The 17,318-nt window shown below is 55.8% G+C and overlaps 2 protein-coding genes across 2 annotated transcripts; one reads left to right on the plus strand and one right to left on the minus strand.

Moving 5' to 3' along the window:
• Window positions 1-7,471: 7,471 nt before the first annotated feature.
• Window positions 7,472-10,960, plus strand: LOC111158101 (transmembrane protein 101). The gene is made up of 4 exons (XM_022519943.1): window positions 7,472-7,683; window positions 7,986-8,166; window positions 9,013-9,159; window positions 9,941-10,960. The coding sequence occupies exons 1-4, from the start codon at window positions 7,547-7,549 to the stop codon at window positions 10,247-10,249; spliced, it is 774 nt and encodes a 257-aa protein (XP_022375651.1). The 5' UTR covers window positions 7,472-7,546; the 3' UTR covers window positions 10,250-10,960.
• On the minus strand, window positions 10,939-16,007 carry LOC111158100 (N-acetylglutamate synthase). The gene is made up of 7 exons (XM_022519942.1): window positions 15,567-16,007; window positions 14,714-14,988; window positions 14,385-14,598; window positions 13,952-14,132; window positions 13,439-13,610; window positions 13,158-13,340; window positions 10,939-12,547 (listed from the first exon to the last, which is right to left on the minus strand). The coding sequence occupies exons 1-7, from the start codon at window positions 15,990-15,992 to the stop codon at window positions 12,394-12,396; spliced, it is 1,605 nt and encodes a 534-aa protein (XP_022375650.1). The 5' UTR covers window positions 15,993-16,007; the 3' UTR covers window positions 10,939-12,393.
• Between the last annotated feature and the right edge of the window lie 1,311 nt (window positions 16,008-17,318).

Genomic DNA, 17,318 nt, shown 5'->3' on the forward strand with positions numbered 1-17,318 from the left:
CCTTGAGGTTGTCCCACCAAGTGGCCGAGGTACAGACACAGAAGGTGGAGGAGAGCTGGGCACAACCAAGGGTGTTCATCAGGTGGGCACTGTAGGGGAGGGGCAGTTTGGCTGGGATCCAGTAATGGACTCTTCACCCCTGCAGATGGAAGCTGTTCTCAGATACACTTTGCCTTTTGTTCAAATTACTCTTTCTGAAAAGTGTCCCGCTGTCATCCTTGTGTCCTGGCTATGGGAAGGAGAAGCCAGAAGTCAGTATGTGAACAGTGTGCAGAAAGAGGAGGCTTCTGGGCCAGGGATGGCCCAGGCGGTATAAGAAGGTCAGCACAGATATCCTGACTTAGAAACGTCAGGGATTTTGCAGCTCATAGGGAATAGTCCAGCCTTCCAGTTTATAATTTTTTTTAAAAGATTTTATTTATTTATTTGACAGGGAGAGACAGTGAGAGAGGGAGAGTGGGAGAGGGAGAAGCAGGCTTCCCGCTGAGCAGGGAGCCTGATGTGGGGCTCAATCCCAGGACCCCAGGATCATGACCTGAGCTGAAGGTAGACACTTAATGACTGAGCCACACAGGCGCCCCTATAATTTTTTTTTTTTTTTTAAGATTTTATCTGAGGGGCACCTGGGTTGCTCGGTTGAGTGTCTGCCTTCGGCTCAGGTCATGATCCCAGGGTCCTGGGATCAAGTCCCACGTCAGGCTCTCTGCTCAATGGGGAGCCTGCTTCTCCCTCCCTCTTGCCTGCCGCTCCCACTGCTTGTGCTCTCTCTTGCTCTCTCTCTGTCAAATAAATAAAATCTTAAAAAAAAAAAAAAGATTTGGGGGCACCTGGGTGGCTCAGTGGGTTAAAGCCTCTGCCTTCGACTCAGGTCATGATCCCAGGGTCCTGGGATCGAGCCCCGCATTGGGCTCTCTCTGCTCGGCAGGGAGTCTGCTTCTCCCTCTCTCTCTGCCTGCCTCTCTGTCTATTTGTAATCTCTGTCTGTCAAATAAATAAATAAAGTCTTTGAAAAAAAAAAGAGAAAAAAAAAGATTTTTATCTATTTGAGAGAGAGAGTGAGACAGAGAGAGCATGGGAGGGGGAGGGGCAGAGGGGGAAGCAGACTCCCTGCTGAGCAGAGGGCCCAACCCAGGGCTTCAATCCCAGGACGCGGGGAGTCGGGGGGGGTGTGATTCCGACTGAGCCACCCAGGCGCCGCATCTTCCAGTTTAAATATCCTCTCTCCAGCATCCTCAATAGACTGTCTGTCTCTACTTGACCTCTTTCATTGATGGGGAGCTCACTGCTTTGTGAAACAGGTGGTACTGTGCCCTTTTGTCCTGTAAGCGGCAGCTCCTTTCTAGAGCCATGGCTAGAGCTCCGGTGTCCAGCAAGCTAGGCCCTGCTCTTCAGGATGTTTCCTTTCCTCACAGCCCCCGGCCGAGGGGCACACAGATGTGACTGGGAGAGTGAAATGGCTTTTTTCAGCCAACTATTCCAGCCTGTTAAGAGCTTTTAAAAAAACTTGATTCTGTAATATAGCAGTTATCCATCCCAGTGTTGTATCAATTCCAATTTGTATAACCTGTCTTCTGTGTTTTCATCATCGCAAGGAATGTGATGAGAGACTTTAATAAGATTCAGATGTTTGTCTGTGATAGTCATCTAGTTAGCCTATCAAAAAAGGAATTGAAGTTGTTTGAGTATAACTTACTTTTGGTGCCCTCATGCAGGCACCTGGTAGTCACTGTGTCCTAGGTAACTGCTCACACAGCATGCTCAATGAACCTTTCTGAATTGTTATCTGTTGTTACACTTGTCTGACTTAATGAAAGTTGGAACTTTTTTTTTTTTTTTAAAGATTTTATTTATTTATTTGTCAGAGAGAGAGAGAGAGGGAGAGAGAGCAAGCACAGGCAGATAGAGCAAGAATGGCAGGCAGAGGCAGAGGGAGAAGCAGGCTCCCTGCTGAGCAAGGAGCCCGATGTGGGACTCGATCCCAGGACACTGGGATCATGACCTGAGCCGAAGGCAGCTGCTTAACCAACTGAGCCACCCAGGCGTCCCGAAAGTTGGAACTTTTGATGAGCGAGCTCGTCTCTGGTAACTTCAGTTTGTAATATTTTCTCAGATATTATAATTTTTAATTTTGAAAAAAATTTTAAAAGATCTTATTTATTTATTATTTGAGAGAGAGCTAGCTCGTGAGCAGGGGGCAGGGGGAGAGGGAGAAGCAGACTCCCTGCTGAGCAAGGAGCCCCATGCAGGACTCGATCCCAGGACCCTGGGATCATGACCGGAGCTGAAGGCAGACGCTTAGCCCACTGAGCCACCCAGGCATCCATTAAAGATTATTATAATTTTGGGGGCACCTGGGTGGCTCAGTGGGTAAAAGCCTCTGCCTTTGGCGTAGGTCATGATCTCAGGGACCTGGGATTGAGGACTGCATCAGGCTCTCTGCTCACCGGGGAGCCTGCTTCCCCCTCTCTCTCTCTGCCTGCCTCTCTACCTACTTGTGATCTCTGTCTGTGAAATAAATAAATAAAATCTTTTAAAAAAAGATTATTATAATTTTTAAATAAGATTCTAGTTTTTTAAGTAATCTCAACACCCAAGGTGGGGTTTGAACTCAACAATCCCACAATCATGAGTCACACACTCCAGCAACAGCTTGCCAGGTACCCCTTAAACATTATTGACAGTGATTTTTCAAATTTTTCACTATAATTTCCTTGAACCAGATCCCTTGAACTAATTCAAAGGGGCCCAACTCTGATCAACCAAAGGGTCAGATTCATATTCTAGGTTGATGGTGGCTCAGCTGCTTTTCCCATTCTGGTGATAATCTGTGTTATTCACCCGTAGACCTTAATTTTTTGAGGGGTGTTTGGCAAGTGAGACAGTGGCCCAGGCTTGGTCGCTGTGGTTTGGTGGTTAGGCGCATGGCCGGATTCAGACAGGTCTAGGTCATGTCAGCTTTCGCCGTAGCTGCTGATCAGCAGTGTGACTTGACAGCCTCTGTATCTTTGCCGAATGTTAGTTTCCTCTGTGAAATGAGTGTCTCAGTTGAGGATTAAATCAAGCCTTTAAAGAGATGCCTTGCGCTTGGTAACCATGTCTTCCATATGGCCATTAGGATTCTCTTAAGACCTGCTGCGTGGGGCTGGTGAGCACACTAGGGAACCCAGAAAGAAACTTGTTTGGTTGGCCTCCTAGGGCAAGGCAGAAGTGGTGGATACAGACACCCTGTCCCCAGACCAGTCTGTTTTCAGAAGGCAATGCTGGACACTCTTCAAAGGCCAGAACAGAGTATTTTGACCTTTGGCCCAGTGAGAAGGAGAGAGAGTATTTCTTTCCTTTGTGTCCAGAGAAGATGGGTTATAGATGGATGAATATATACGCATATATATATATGCATATATATATATATGCATATATATATATGCAGATTATAGATGATGGCAGATTTCTTAGGCAGGCAGTATAGAATGAAAGAGAAGATGCCTGGCCCCTTTTTGACTTGTGGATGTGAGATGTGGTGAGTGGAGGCCTCCTAGGGGCCTCAGGCTGCCATCCTGACAAGCAATAGACCAGGGTGTGGGGCTGAAAAGGAGAGGGCCATGGTGTGGGGAGTGAGGAGTGGTGTTCTTAGGCATGGCAGGATCCTGCTCCCCTGGTTATAAGGCCACAAAGCCTTGGAGATGTCCTCAACCTGCCCCCTGCCCCATCCCCACCCTCAGCGCTGTGGCTTCCCTAAGATCGGATCTCTGCTGCTTGGGGCTGGGGTTCTGGCGGGAGGCCAGGAGGGCAGGTAACTAGAGCTGAGATTCTTTTCACTGCTGTTCCTGGGCTGGGGCTACACTTGGCGGGTGGTGCCAGGAATACAAGGGAGTGCGTTGAACTTCTGACCTAGTGGCCAGATTAAGCCAGGATCCAGTCAAGGCTGTGTCCTCTTGCAGAACAGGGACTCTGCAAATGTTGGCTGGTTGAGTGACGCAGGGAGTGTTTAGAGCCAGGAAAAGGCAGAGGTGCTCCTGGGCTGTGGGAAATAAGTGGGGGTGGGTATGGAGTGAGAGGAAAGAAGGGGTCCTGGGGTTTAAAAAGGCCATCTTCCCTGATTGCTTTTCATCCTAGTAGGCATAAGGGAATGAGAGGTGGCAGGGGAAGGGGATCAGAACGCTGGGGTCTCAGGCTGCAGTGGCACTTGCCAGAGCCTTGGTAGCAGGTTAAATTATGGGAGATGGAGGGAGGTGTCCATAAGACCATGTTGGGGGACATGGCAAACGGTGAGACCCCTGAATAGTATCTGTTTTTCCTCTCCCTAGCACACCCACACTCCCCAGAGTCCTGGCTGGAGGAGTGAGGCACCAAGGTCTCTGTATCCATGAGCCTGATGCAGGCCTGAGGCTATCATCCTCCCAGCCCCTCATAGGGCAAGCATGGGGGAGGTGTGGCTACTCCTTCCATATGGTGGCTGTGGCCTTACTCAGGAATCTGGTGGCAGTGAGCCCAGCACCGTGCACCTGTCCAGCCACAGGAAGTGTCAGGTATGGGGGGTTCTCCCCCGACTCAGCCTCCTCTCAGGCTCTCTGGCAGAGTGACTCTTGGAGCTGAGCCACGATAATCTGAGTGGGGACTTTGGGTGTTGCTGTGGGATCTGGCTGGGGGGCCTGGGTCTCCCGGAGTGGTTGCACCTCAGCCACAACCAGCTGGCCCGCCTGTCCCTGGACGTCTTCACCACCCCAGGCTCTCTGCTCCTCCTGGCTCTCTCTCACAACCTGTTTATCATCCTGGACCCCTGCAGCCTGTGGGGCCTGGGGAACCTGAGCAGTTCGAGCTGAGTCCCAACTGGCTGACTGAGCTGGGCAGAGCCAGGCTTGGGGGTCTCTTCTGTCTACACTAGCTCTTGCTGGCTGGAAACTGCTATGTGTGGCCTGGCCACCATGCCAGGCCTGGAGGTCCCCTGTGGCTAGGAGTAACATCAGTGCGCTGGAGGCTGAGGTCTCGGCAGCCTCGTTTGCGTGGAGCAGCCTCTCTCCAGTAGACAACAGATCGCCACACTTTAGTTTCAAGGTGACTGCAGACACCTAGATGGTGGGCATGTGGCTGCTGCTGGCTAGTAACCCCTGGGTGCAAGACTGACCTGCAGTAGGCCTTTGGGAAACCTGGTCTACCTGTGGCACTTGTGGGTGGTCAACCTGGGCAACCTGACTTGTCCTGGCCCTCACCAGTTGGGGGTGGTGCTGAGCAGTGCAGAGGCCTGGCTCTGCCTGCCTGAGACAGCTATTGTGCTGGATACCCTGGGCACCATGCTGGTCACTGTGGCTCTCGGCGTGGCAGTGCACAAGCCCAGGTGGGGCTCCAGAGGAGCTGGGGAGTGGGAGAGCCCTCTGGAGAGGGAGGGGCTGCTGCAGAGGGAAGTGGAGGTAGCAGGAGGAGGGAGAGCAGATAGAGATGTGGACAGCAGGTAGAGATGTAGAGGACAAAAAAGGGTGTTCTTCAGAAGTCTTTCCAGCTGAATTGTCGTCCTGGACAGGAGTGGGAAGAATGGTGGGGGGGGGTGGGGGGGCAACAAATGGCTGTGTTCCTCTCGCAGGCATTCCTCCCACTCACCTAGTCTCTGCCTTAGCACAATGCTAGCATCTTTCCCAACCCCAGAAAGGGATTTGGCCCTTAGTACTTCTCAGCAACCTTCTAGGGACTAGGGGAGTAGAAGGCAGAGACTGGAGACCAGAGGGAATTAAGGTGGGAGGGGTACCCAGGGAAGCTTCATGAATCCGTCTCCTGCCCCTCCCCACACATGTCCCTGGCCACTGCTGTTGATAAAGTCATGAGGGTGGTGGGATGGGGTAGGGGTCTTGTTCCTGTGGGGACAACCCAGCCAGGCTCCTACAACTATTTTGTGGGCGTATACTGTCCCAGTTCCGGTCCTCAACACCTTGGCTTCCTCCTGAGGGCTCTGCATTCTTGTCACATTTGAACTGGGAATGGGTGAAGAGATGGAAAAATAAAACCAAGGGAAAATTTGATTCTGTACTATGTACTTGTGGAAAACTTACCTCACGTGGTTGTCACTGGCGCATGGGGGGGAGGTAAACAAAATGGCCTTCAATCCAAGTTTTTTCTCATTCCCTTCGTCTGGACATTCCTCTTTCCCACCCCCACCCCAGCATATAGGTACACAATGATCCCATTTCCTAGACGTTATATCCTAGATGGATATATCTGTCTCTCCCTCATGTTTCTGTTATGCCCAGACTTTATTCCAGTGACTAAAAAATAAGACGTGAGAGGTGTTGTATGTAGCTTTACTGGCTGAGTGGGAATTTTTAATTCACATGAGGCTTCTCTCTCCATCTCAGGCAACTGGAAGCAAACAGACCCGAATTAAACAGCCTGGTGGGAGTACTTGTAGTCTTAACTTCAATACTGGAAGACGAATTTGTGTGTGGCAGGGTGGTAGGGGATGCAGGAAGATAGGTGGGGGTGGCTTTGTGGTGGCAATCCTGGAGTGCCCAGAACTTTCACCCACTTACTGAACGAATTACTTACTGACTACCTACCATGAATGAGACCTACTGGCCACATCTTTTGTTCATTTATCTATTTAACATGTATTTCCTGAATGTATCTCATCTACTAGGCTGCGAGGACATAGTAAACAGGAATCCGAGACTGTCCTTGCCCCCACGAAGCTCACAATCTAGGGTTAATCTGGTCGTTAACAAAGAATCTAAAATATATAATTGCCATTGTGCTGAGGGATTCAAAGGAAGGGTATCTGATGTTAGGAAAACATAAAATAGGGGGCTAAGAATTAACAAGGAAGCCAAAGGAGAAGCTGGGGAGGCCAGCTGGAAGCCTGCTGCTGTTAAACCAATAAAAGATGGTAGTTAGCGGGAGCACTGGAGCTGGAGAGAATAGACTGATTTGAGATGTCCCCTGTGTCCACATCAGATATTGCTTTTCTCTCAGGGGATAGAGGGAAGACAGAGACCAAACTTCTCTATGAGTGACTTAACCAAGGGAACACCTTACTCTGAAATTAAATAGAAGAAGAGAGATTTTGTGTATGTATACACCATCTACCTACCCCCTACTATGAGCTGGTACCAACACTGCCACACTGAAAGCACTGAACTATGCTGTGAAGTGGATGTCCTCCCCATTTTACAGATGGGTCTTAGAAAGTGCAGGTGATATGCCCCAAGTCCGTTAGGGTTTGGTTTAGTATTGGAGCCCAGGTTTAGGAGCAAACACCAGTTCGCCCACGGCGCTGATATCCTGAACCCACTGTTCCTTCCTCTAGTCTAGTTTTCAATTTGGAAGCCACGAGGACGGGTTCTTAAGCCTCAGAGCAGGGAGAAAGGCTGAACTCCGCAGCTGGAACACATCCTTCTGTCCGGAACTAGAGAGCGAGAGCACTATTTCCCGTCGGAAGGGGAAAAATGCTGCCCTCACCGCCCCCCCGCCCCCCCCGCCTCGCGAGATCCGGAAGTTGCGTGTCGCATCTCGGTGCCGGCCTCCCCGTCGGGGGTGACGCCGCAGCGGACTGCCCTTCCCCAAGATGGCGTCGAAGATGGGTTCGCGACGGTGGATGCTGCAGCTGATCATGCAGCTGGGTTCGGTGTTGCTCACACGCTGCCCATTCTGGGGGTGCTTCAGCCAGCTCATGCTGTACGCTGAGAGGGCCGAGGCGCGCCGGTGAGCGGGCCCACGCGGCCGCCGAGCGCGGTGGGGTGGCGGTACGGCCCGTCCCAAGAACGGGGGTGCAGTGGGGTGGGGAAGAAGTTGGGACCCTTGGGCTGGGGAAGAATTGGGATCTCGGGCTTGTTAGGGGCCCTGGACTGGGGCAAGGTGGGCATCGAGCGTAGTGCAGGGGTCCTGGCCGTGAGAAGGGCCTCCGGTTCAGGGGCGCAGGGGAGCTTGTGGGAACTCAGGGGGTCGTAAGGCTCTTCTCCCGCTTCATTCTGTCCTCGTTGCTTCTTCCCCTCTCCGGCTCGCAGGAAGCCCGACATCCCAGTGCCCTACTTGTACTTCGACTTGGGGGCGGCCGTGCTGTGCGCCAGCTTCATGTCCTTTGGAGTGAAGCGGCGCTGGTTCGCGCTGGGGGCCGCCCTCCAGCTGGCCATTAGCACCTACGCCGCCTACATCGGGGGCTACGTCCACTACGGGGACTGGCTGAAGGTGAGCACCTCGGCCCAAGGCGGGACTTCGCTAGGGGTCTCGGGAGCCCGAGGCCAGTGCCCAGCCAGGGACAGCTGGGTAATGCATAGTGCTAGACAGGTGCATAGTGTGAAGCCTGGGAAGGCAGAACCCCTAGGCTTGTGGAGATTGTTACAGACTGCAAGGATGAAAGGCCCTCAGAGACCACACAAGACTGCCTTTCAGGGCGTGAAAACTGAGGTGCAAAGATGAGAAACAGACTTTCCCAAAGTTACACCACAGTTAGCATTGCAGGTGAGACCAGAACCCTTTATGCCATTAGTTAGTAATGTCAGCGTATAGGGCAAAAGGGACCTTGGAGAGTACTGGTTGCAGCCATCTGATTTCATGAAATTTAATTAATTTAGGGCAGAATGTAAATCTGAAGTGCCAGAACCTGTACCAAGTGCTGCAGGTGTGTAGATAATCTTGGACAGAGGCAGGGACTGTCAGTCCAGTGGGGGTGGCAGTTGTGTGAACAACTACCAGACAGTGGGATCCCTGATTTTTTTAATGGGATAGACTACTCTATAGCAGAAAGAACACTGGGATTCGAGTCTGTGCACTGGAGGTGTAGAGGGGGCAACTCTTGGTATCTGGACACTTTCTGTAGGACCTTGGACAATTTTAGTAATCCCCTGGGCCTCAGTTTCCACTTCTGATAAAAAGAGTTCTATCTCTACTGCACCTGCCCACCACACTTGGAAACGGTAAGAGGGTTCATCGGATAGAATGGGATGTATAGAGATGGGCAGTTCTGTGCTCTAGACAGCCAGGAAAAAGGTGGTGGCTGCAGTTCCTGACTGGGGTTCCCTCGCCTCGGTCCAGGTCCGGATGTACTCGCGCACAGTTGCTATCATCGGCGGCTTTCTTGTGTTGGCCAGCGGCGCTGGGGAGCTGTACCGCCGGAAGCCCCGCAGCCGCTCCCTCCAGTCCACCGGCCAGGTGTTCCTGGGCATCTACCTCATCTGCGTGGTAGGTTGGGGGGTTGCTGGTAGGTTGGCTGGAAGTGCTTGCCTGGGAGTGAGGCAGAACCCAGGGAGGTGGGCAGAATAAGGCCCTGCATATATAGTTCCTGATGGTCTGCCTCCTGGACACTGCCCCAGCCAGCTAGTGGGCTCAGGGACCGTTCAAGTGCCTGAGACCTGGCTGAGGGTCCCTTCTTCCAGCATTATTGCCACCAGGGAGAGAAGAGGTTGGATTGACTGTCCAGTCCTAAGCCTGAGAGTCAGGAGAACAAGGTGGACTGGTCCTCTCGTGGCTTCAGCCTGCAGAGGACTGGGAGAGGGAGCAAAGGAGAGGTTTGGTGGGGTTCAGACCCCAGATAGGGCTCTGTTGCTTAGAGTTGCTTGGGGTTGCCTGGGGTAGTGAGTTAAGGTACTCCCTAGTGGATGACCTAGGGGGAGCCAGTGTGCCTGGGGACCTGGACAGGCTCCAGGTCACTTGGCTTCATCTTGGTTCCTGGGCACCATATCCCATGTACAGAGCTGTGTACTCAGAGGTGAGAGCCCCAGTCTGGCAGCGGAGACATGCTTCTGCCCTCCTGAGCCCCAAAGGTGAAGAGAGACAGGCCCTAACCTCAGGAGCTCCCTAGCCTGTGTGGGGGGAGAGGCAGGCCCTCCTTTTAGAGAGCCCCAGGTCTGAGCCAGGAGTCAGGGGCCCCCCCGGTAGAGGCTGACTTGCAGGTGGCATCCCAGGGCTAGCCAGACAGGGTCCTCAGCCTGCCGGAGACACTTAGAGGATGGTGTGTCTTTAGGCCTACTCGCTGCAGCACAGCAAGGAGGACCGGCTGGCCTATCTGAACCATCTCCCGGGAGGGGAGCTGATGATCCAGCTCTTCTTCGTGCTGTACGGCGTCCTGGCCCTGGCCTTCCTGTCGGGCTACTACGTGACCCTGGCTGCCCAGATCCTGGCCATTCTGCTGCCCCCAGTCATGCTGCTCATTGATGGCAATGTCACCTACTGGCACAACACACGGCGCGTTGAGTTCTGGAACCAGATGAAGCTCCTTGGAGAGAGCGTGGGCATCTTTGGGGCTGCCGTCATCCTGGCCACCGATGGCTGAGTGACACGGGGAGAGGCCAAGATGGGTGCCAGCAAGCCGCTAAGGGCCACCCGCCTTCCTGCTTGCTGGCCCCGTTGTTTCCTTCTGCTTTCCACTCTGTTGGTTTGGTTCTTTGCTGTGTGTGTATGTGTTGGTAAGAGGCAGGTCTCTTCCCTGGTACCTGGGCTCGGCCCTGGGTGGGTGGGAGCCCTGCTCACGATGCCTTACAGGGCTTTTTCCTGTTCGGTAGTGGGAGACCTGAGGCCAGCTGCTCCCTGGGTCTCCTGTCTCAGAGAAGGGAGTAAGGCAGGGCTTGGGTGGGGCTACTGAGAATGGAAGACAGAGGAAGGAAGACCATGAACCAGAAGTGAGCAAATGTGAAAAATTCCATTTTGAACCTGGCCAAGTGCAGCTAGGCTCTACAGTGCTTTCTGGAGACCGAGACTGAGTGTGTGTGTTGACACGTGGTTGGGGCTGGGAGGAGCCAGGGCCCCGGTGCCACCGAAGTCACGTGAGTTCTCAGGGTGTGCCGGGGGCAGAAACAGCACTTGCTGTTGCCCCACCTTGAAAGCAGAGCAGGCCCCTGCCCGGGGTGTACGGGGGTAGGGCAGGCAGCGGCCAGCTTCCGGCCTCCTGCCTGCTGTTTCCAGCTCTATGGTTGGCCTGGTTGGGGTCAGTTCCCTCCCAAAGACCAGACCACACAGTCCTCCAAAAATAAACATTTTATATAGACATTTGGCTTTGCTTCTCTGTTCTCCCCGCGGGGCACGTTGCCATTGGCTGGGATTGATCTTGGGTTTCTTGAGAGACCGCATCTGGTTAAGCCCCACTTTGGTTCCCCCGTGATCTCTGCCCTGTTCTGAGGGTTCCCACAGGCCTTTGGCCGTCTAGTCAAGATCCTCCCTGTATTCTGCCTTTGATCCATCGCCTCGGTCCCTGTGTCATAGCTTGTCTTTGCCTCCCCTTTTTTGAAGATTTTGAAGAAATCTTTGGTGAGGGCAGCTGGCGGGGGGCAGGGGGCTAGCATTAAGTGTCCACTCTGAGGATTTTACATCTTACAGATGGGGGAAATGGAAGCTCAGAGAAGGTGAGCAGCTTCCCTCAAGCCACAGAGCAAATGCAGCCACAGCTGGATTCCAGGTCGGGCCTGTCTTAATGCCCACACACAGCTGTGCACTCTGTCACCCCTCTTCTGAGGGAAGTCAGAAGCTGCTCCTGGGGTTTGGTTCTGTCATGGTCCTGCTGTGCCACGATGGTCCTCTCCCTGCTTGTCCACGCACCTCTTGATTGAAAGTAGCCTGGCGACCAGCATGGGGGCCTGGCACATCGTGGGGGTCAAAAATGCGGAATGAGACCTCTGGCTTTGGACTCCTGCTGGCCGAGGTGTTCTCAGCAGATGGAGACAGCCTCCAGTAGGTCTAGGGGAAAACATCCAAGTCTGGGCCTTGCTTGGAAAGAGAGCTGGGGCTGCTGTTAGTCTGGTCTGTGGGATGGAGGGGAGCCCCACTGGGGGCTGCTGACACCCAGGTGAGGGAGATGGTGACAGCATTCATCTTGGAGGCACTCCATCTCATTTAGCTCCTGTCTTCCCTCTGGGAGCCCCCGGGTTCTCCAGCCCTCAAGATCTTGCTCCCAGAAGGTCATTGCTCATTTCCTTTCAAGTGTGAGCTGACTCTCAGACAAGTATTTGTGTTTTAATCAAGGCCTCCTGAAAAGTTGTAAGACCCAAAGGAATTAAAGTAAGTGGTGGAATATCAAGCAAATGGGGGTGATATTTCGGATAAGGGAGCCTCAAAACAGAACGGAGGCCACAGAGGCTGGCCCACCTTTAAGGTTGGCCCTGAGGAGAGCTCTAGAAGGCAAACCGGCAATCCCCCGACCCTAGCTTCCCAAATCTCTAGACTGAAAATGGAAGGCCATCTGGTTATAGTTATGGAGCCAGTGGTGAGAATTGGGGGTTGTCTTGGACACACCCTTCTTCCTGGGCTTGTCTCCTCTTGGGCGCCCCCCTCTGGGCAGAGTAGAGTAGGAGCTGCTTCCTTCTCTGCAGATCACTTAGCCATCAAGCCTGGTCCAGCCTGTGGCTGCCTGGGATCATCACCTCCAGCAGGCATGACTTTGGTTCACCCTGGTTGTCCCAGGGCCTGAAGGGCTGGCAGTGAGGGTCAGCTGCCTGGGTCAGAAGCTGGCTTGCAGAAGGAGTCCGGCAGCCCCTTGGCATGGTTGACCAGCTCATAAGAGTCCCGGATATCGGCCAGGCCAAACCAGAAGAAGATCCACTGCTTGTTGGAGAAGCTGCCATCACTGTGTTTGAAGTACCTGGTGGGGGGAAGGAGGCAGCTTTTAGGGCAAGCTTTTAGGCATGCCGTCTACATGCTAGGCACCCTGCTGTTATCTGGTTTCATCCTTACAGCAGCCGCCTAGAGCCTGGTGGTGTGGTATGCTCTTTTCACAGAGAAGCAGCTAAGGCCCGGAAAAGCTAGTTGACCTGCCAGAGTCCCAAAGCTAGGAAGTTTAGACTGAGGACGTCCTTTGCTCTGCGCCTCCAGGGGAGGGGTTCTTGTTCACCTCTTGGTCCCCACACAGCTGGATGAGGGGATAGTTGCAGAAGGAAAGAGAAAGGAGAGACCATTATGCTGGAGATGCAGTAGGCCTGGGGTCAGCGCTTGGCCATTAGGTCTGGAATAGAGACTGGAGGATCAGGACTCTTCTAAGGACTCTGGAAGAGTCAGGAAGTGTCTTCAAGGAATCCACTGCAGTGGGAAAGATCGTGTTTAAGTGTGCTCTGCTTCTGGGGAAATCTCAGATTCCGTGTGTGGTCTGCTCCTTGGGGAATGTGGGGTCACATCGAGTGGAGCCTTTTCCTTGGGGGAAGCCCAGCCTTCGGGGGGCGTGGCTGTGGAGAGCTGGGCGGGGGGGCGGGACCTACCAGGGATTGATGGGGTTGGTGACGCGAGAGCGCCAGAAAAGCGTCTGCAGGTCCCGCCGCAGGCACTCCCAGAGCATCTGGCCCGAGCCTTGGCCCTGGCGGCTGGAGCTCACCACAAACTTGTCTAGATATGGGGTGCCTCCCAGTACGGGCTCCGTGGTCAGAATGGCGGCCGCGTTGTACCTGGCGCAGCAGGGGAGAGGCAGGCTGGGACCTCTCTTAGGCCCCAAGCTGCCCAGCTCTGTCCCTCGGTCCCTGCCCTCTGGGGCCCGCAGGCTCACCCCTCAGAAACGTAGACAGAGTGCAGCCGCGGGCGCAGCGAGGCCAAGTAGTCGTCCCGGAGCTTCTTGCCGAAGCTGGCGTTGACCAAGTTCACCAGGCGGCCCTGGTCCAGGCTGTCCAGGCTGCGCACCCGCAGCATCCGCTCGGCGTTCTTGAACAGGGTCCCGGACCCTGGGGGTGGCGCGGAGCACGAGGGGTTAGTTTAGCCCATCCGCTCCTGCTTGTGCTCTGCCTGGTCGGCGGAGGGGGTGGGGGGAGGTGTCCGGATACGACAGGGGCCAGTGGGACAGTGGCCCTCTTGGGAAGATCTCCACAATGAAGTGATCTCTGCGGTCAGCAGAGATACGTGCAGGATTTTCAAACGGGGAGAAGCTCTCTCCTGGCAGTTTGTCCCTCAACTTCGGTCCATCGTGCGGAGTCCCACCTACTTCCCCTAGACCCGCCTGCCTCCCCCGAAACCGGGTCTCGCCTGGTCTCCGCCCACCCCCCCACACCCCCGGCGCGGCCCGCACCCTTGTTGCTGAAGAGCTCGGTGAGCAGCGTGGCGGCGGCGGTGATGACAGCCGAGGAGCGGTGCGGCAGGCGGCTGAGCACGTCCACAATGAGCCGCATCTGCTGCCGTTCCTTGGTGCTCACCCACTCGGCGTTGCTCACCACGTCCAGGTCGGCCGGCAGGTTCACGTTACTCAGGACCTGCGTCCAGGCCCAGGGGGTGAGCCTCTGGCCCGCAGCCGGCCGCGGACTGCGCCCCTAACCCCCACGGACGCCTTTACCCTCGCACCCTCCCGGAGTCCTCGGCTGGGGAGGGTTCGGATCTGGGCACCAAGCCATTCCCGACCCACCCGGCTTGACTCTGGGGCCCGTCGGGGAGGCGAGCAGGGAGCCCAAGAGGGACTCAGCCGGGACCGGGGTCCCGCGAGCGGCGCCCGAACGGAGGGGATACACCTTCTGACTGCTGTCGCGCAGGCCTCCTGTGTTATTGAGGAAGATGATTTTGGTGGGCTGTAGCGCCTTGGCCAGAGCCGCGGTCACCTCCAGCGAGTCGAGGAGGACGGAGCGGCGCGCCGTCGTCTCCCCGATGGGGCACAGTATGGGGATGCTGCCGGACTCCAGGCACCACTGTAGCAGGTCGGTCTCCACGGAGACGATGCCGCCGTAGCTGTGGGGCCAGACGCCGTGCTCAAGAGGGCCCCCTCCAGGCCTGCGGGGCTGGGGCGGGGCGGGCGGCCGGGCGAGGTCTAAGGACGCCGGGCGCACGCGGGGCCCGCACTAACCTGGCATGAGGGGCGGGCTCAGCCGCGCCCAGCACCGAGCCGCCGCCGAAAAAAGGTACGGCAGGGGCGGCGTTGTGCCGCAGCTCATCCACCAGCACCTTGCAGTTCTGGGCCAGCTGTGCCTTGGCCTCCCAGAAGGAAAGGCAGCCGGAGGGCGCTGTGGGAGCGGGCAGCCCTAGGACAACCAGGGGCTTCATGTCCATGCGCTGCAGGAATGCCAGGGCGAAGGCCAAGCTGGATACGGCGCTACTGCGCTTGAGTACCTCCTCGTCCACCTGTGGGGGAGGGAGCGTTCAGAAGGGGTAACACTGGCCCTGACTCCCGCAGCCTGACCACCCCCCTCCCCAGCCCTGTCGGTGCCCCCTGCCCTGCCCAGGAGCAGTCAGGCCCCATTCCTGGCTACCGGCGCCCACCTCCTCCGCCCTTTGCCCCGTTGGGTCTTGCCATCCCCTTATCTCGCATTGGTGTTCCTCCCTCTGTGCCTCCCTGCGACCTTGGACTCTATGAGTTCTTGGGGGGAGGGGTAACCCAGGCAGCTCCTGTCCAAGTTCTCCACTTGCCATCTGAACCCATAACCGCGCCCACGGTGTGTGTGTGTGGTGGGGAGACTTCTCCAGCGCATCACACTTGGGGGATTATGGTCCCCCAGTTTCCTCGCCTGGCCTGGGCGTGAGACTATGGGAGCAGCGCGCAGTTTCACCCGGCCCGGGGCACTCGTCCGGGCACCGTCTCACCCCTTCGCGCTTCCGCTGTGCAGAGTCCGCAGCGGGTCCCGCCATGCCTGGCGACACGTCGCCGGACAGCCCCCACACATCCCCTTGCTGTGGCAGGGCCGGCGCCGGACTCCGCTCACCTCGATGACTGCGAAGGGCTTGTCTGCGGAGTGGTAGCAGGTCTGGAACTGCGTGAGCCAGTGGCGCGCCTCCCCGGGGCTGGCTCCGCACTGGTTCAGAAAGGCCTGGATGTCTCGCTGCACCAGCGAGCGGCCGGCCGGGGGCCCCGGGGGGTCGGGAGGGGCCGGGGGCGCCGGGGGCGGCGTCCACTCCTGCTCTTCCGCGGCAGGCGAGCGGAGGTCGTCCTCGGCGCCCTCCGGCCCTTCTCGTGCGGGCTGGGCCGGGGCCCAGGCGGTGCTGAGCCGGCGACCCGGGCTGGCTCCCCTGGCCGTCCGCCGTCGTGCGCTGCCGCTCAGTCTCCGGGCACCCCCAGGGCCTCGGGGACCGCGCAGCCTTCCTCCCACGGAGATGGCCCGTAGGGCCCAGGCCAACCGCGCCGTCGCCATGACAACCAGACTGGCTGGTCCCCCCCACGAGTGCGCTTCTGTCCACAGCTCCCGGCTCTGGGGGGCTCTTAACCTGCTGCAAGGCGGGGCTGGACCAGCCGGGGCGGGGCGCGGACTGGGGGCGCAGAGTCTTCTCTGGGTGCATTTGAGGAGGGTCAGGCAGGCCATGGGTCAGAGGGCGGGGCCACCAGTATCCCCCGCCCCTGGGGGGGGGAACGGAACCCACTAGCGCGGGTCACGCGGCAGCGATAAGGGGTGGCGAGGTGTCTTTCATCTGCTGCCAAAGCCGGTTCCAGGAAGGGCTTAGGAGAGCCAGGGTGGCTTTGGCTGTCTGCGGGGTTCTGGATGATTAAACGGGAGTGTGAGGAGGGCAAGAGGGGAGAGCAAGTGGCCGTTGCCGCCGTTGCCGTGGGACTGAGGGAGGAGACTGCAAGGAGAGGCAGGGAGGAGCGGAAGGAGGGTGCGGGTGTGCCAGCTTCGCTGAGGGCGGGGATGCCTCTGTCCTATCATCGGAGGTCAAAGAAGATTGGAGTCATGAGGTTACCAGGGTTTGCAGGCTCCAGACAGTGGGTACCACTTGGAAAAATTTTGTCATATTCTTAAATCACCCCTTCTTATTTATTTTATTTTACTTTTTATTTTTGTTTTATTTCATTACCTTGTTTGAAACCAGGCCATCAGCTATATGCTTGAGACTGTAAGCACTGGGAGGCCAGCTTCGGTGTTCTTTTTCCTGCTTTTCCCAAACATAAGCCCTTTTCCACCAAGACCAGCGTTCAGATCCGATGGGAAAGGGAACCGAAAGGGAAGTCACCCCTTATTAGTATGAAATTTTTAATTTAATTTTATTTTATTTTAAGATTTTATTTATTTATTTGACAGAGATCACAAGTAGGCAGAGAGGCAGGTGGGGGGGGGATGGGAAGCAGGCTCCCTGCTGAGCAGAGAGCCCCATGTGGGGATCGATCCCAGGACCCTGGGATCATGACCTGAGCCGAAGGTAGAGGCCTTAACCCACTGAGCCACCCAGGCACCCCATAGGAAACTTTTTAAATTTAAAATTTATCCCTGTCAAGATTGTAACTAGAAAACCAGTATCCCCTTGCTATCATCAGAAGAAAGCCTTAAGAATAAAGCCAGAACGAAATGTTACTCAGTTCCAGCTGGCTAGTGTTGCCAGCTCTCTTGGTAACACAGAAGGCCAGCAAGTGCCCAGGGTCAGAAGCACCCTGCAGCCTGGGAGACTTTCTGCTGACGTGTGGAATGCCAGGCACTGTGCAAAGCATTTCACATACAATAATTCATTTCGTCCTCACAATGACGCCA

This window comes from Enhydra lutris, unplaced genomic scaffold (assembly GCF_002288905.1).
Source record: "Enhydra lutris kenyoni isolate GAN:26980312 unplaced genomic scaffold, ASM228890v2 scaffoldscaffold57, whole genome shotgun sequence".
Lineage (NCBI taxonomy): Eukaryota > Metazoa > Chordata > Mammalia > Carnivora > Mustelidae > Enhydra > Enhydra lutris.

What these genes read in the sequence shown, in the direction of transcription:
- LOC111158101 (XM_022519943.1), top strand. Translation starts at nt 7,547, where the DNA reads ATGGCGTCGAAGATGGGTTCGCGACGGTGGATGCTGCAGCTGATCATG. An exon ending in ACTACGGGGACTGGCTGAAG is followed by an intron (nt 8,167 to 9,012) that starts GTGAGCACCTCG and finishes GCCTCGGTCCAG; the next exon opens with GTCCGGATGTACTCGCGCAC. An exon ending in GCATCTACCTCATCTGCGTG is followed by an intron (nt 9,160 to 9,940) that starts GTAGGTTGGGGG and finishes GTGTGTCTTTAG; the next exon opens with GCCTACTCGCTGCAGCACAG.
- LOC111158100 (XM_022519942.1), bottom strand. Translation starts at nt 15,992, where the DNA reads ATGGCGACGGCGCGGTTGGCCTGGGCCCTACGGGCCATCTCCGTGGGA. An exon ending in GAGCCCGCCCCTCATGCCAG is followed by an intron (nt 14,599 to 14,713) that starts GTTAGTGCGGGC and finishes CTGGCCCCACAG; the next exon opens with CTACGGCGGCATCGTCTCCG. An exon ending in CGAGCTCTTCAGCAACAAGG is followed by an intron (nt 13,611 to 13,951) that starts GTGCGGGCCGCG and finishes CGCCACCCCCAG; the next exon opens with GGTCCGGGACCCTGTTCAAG.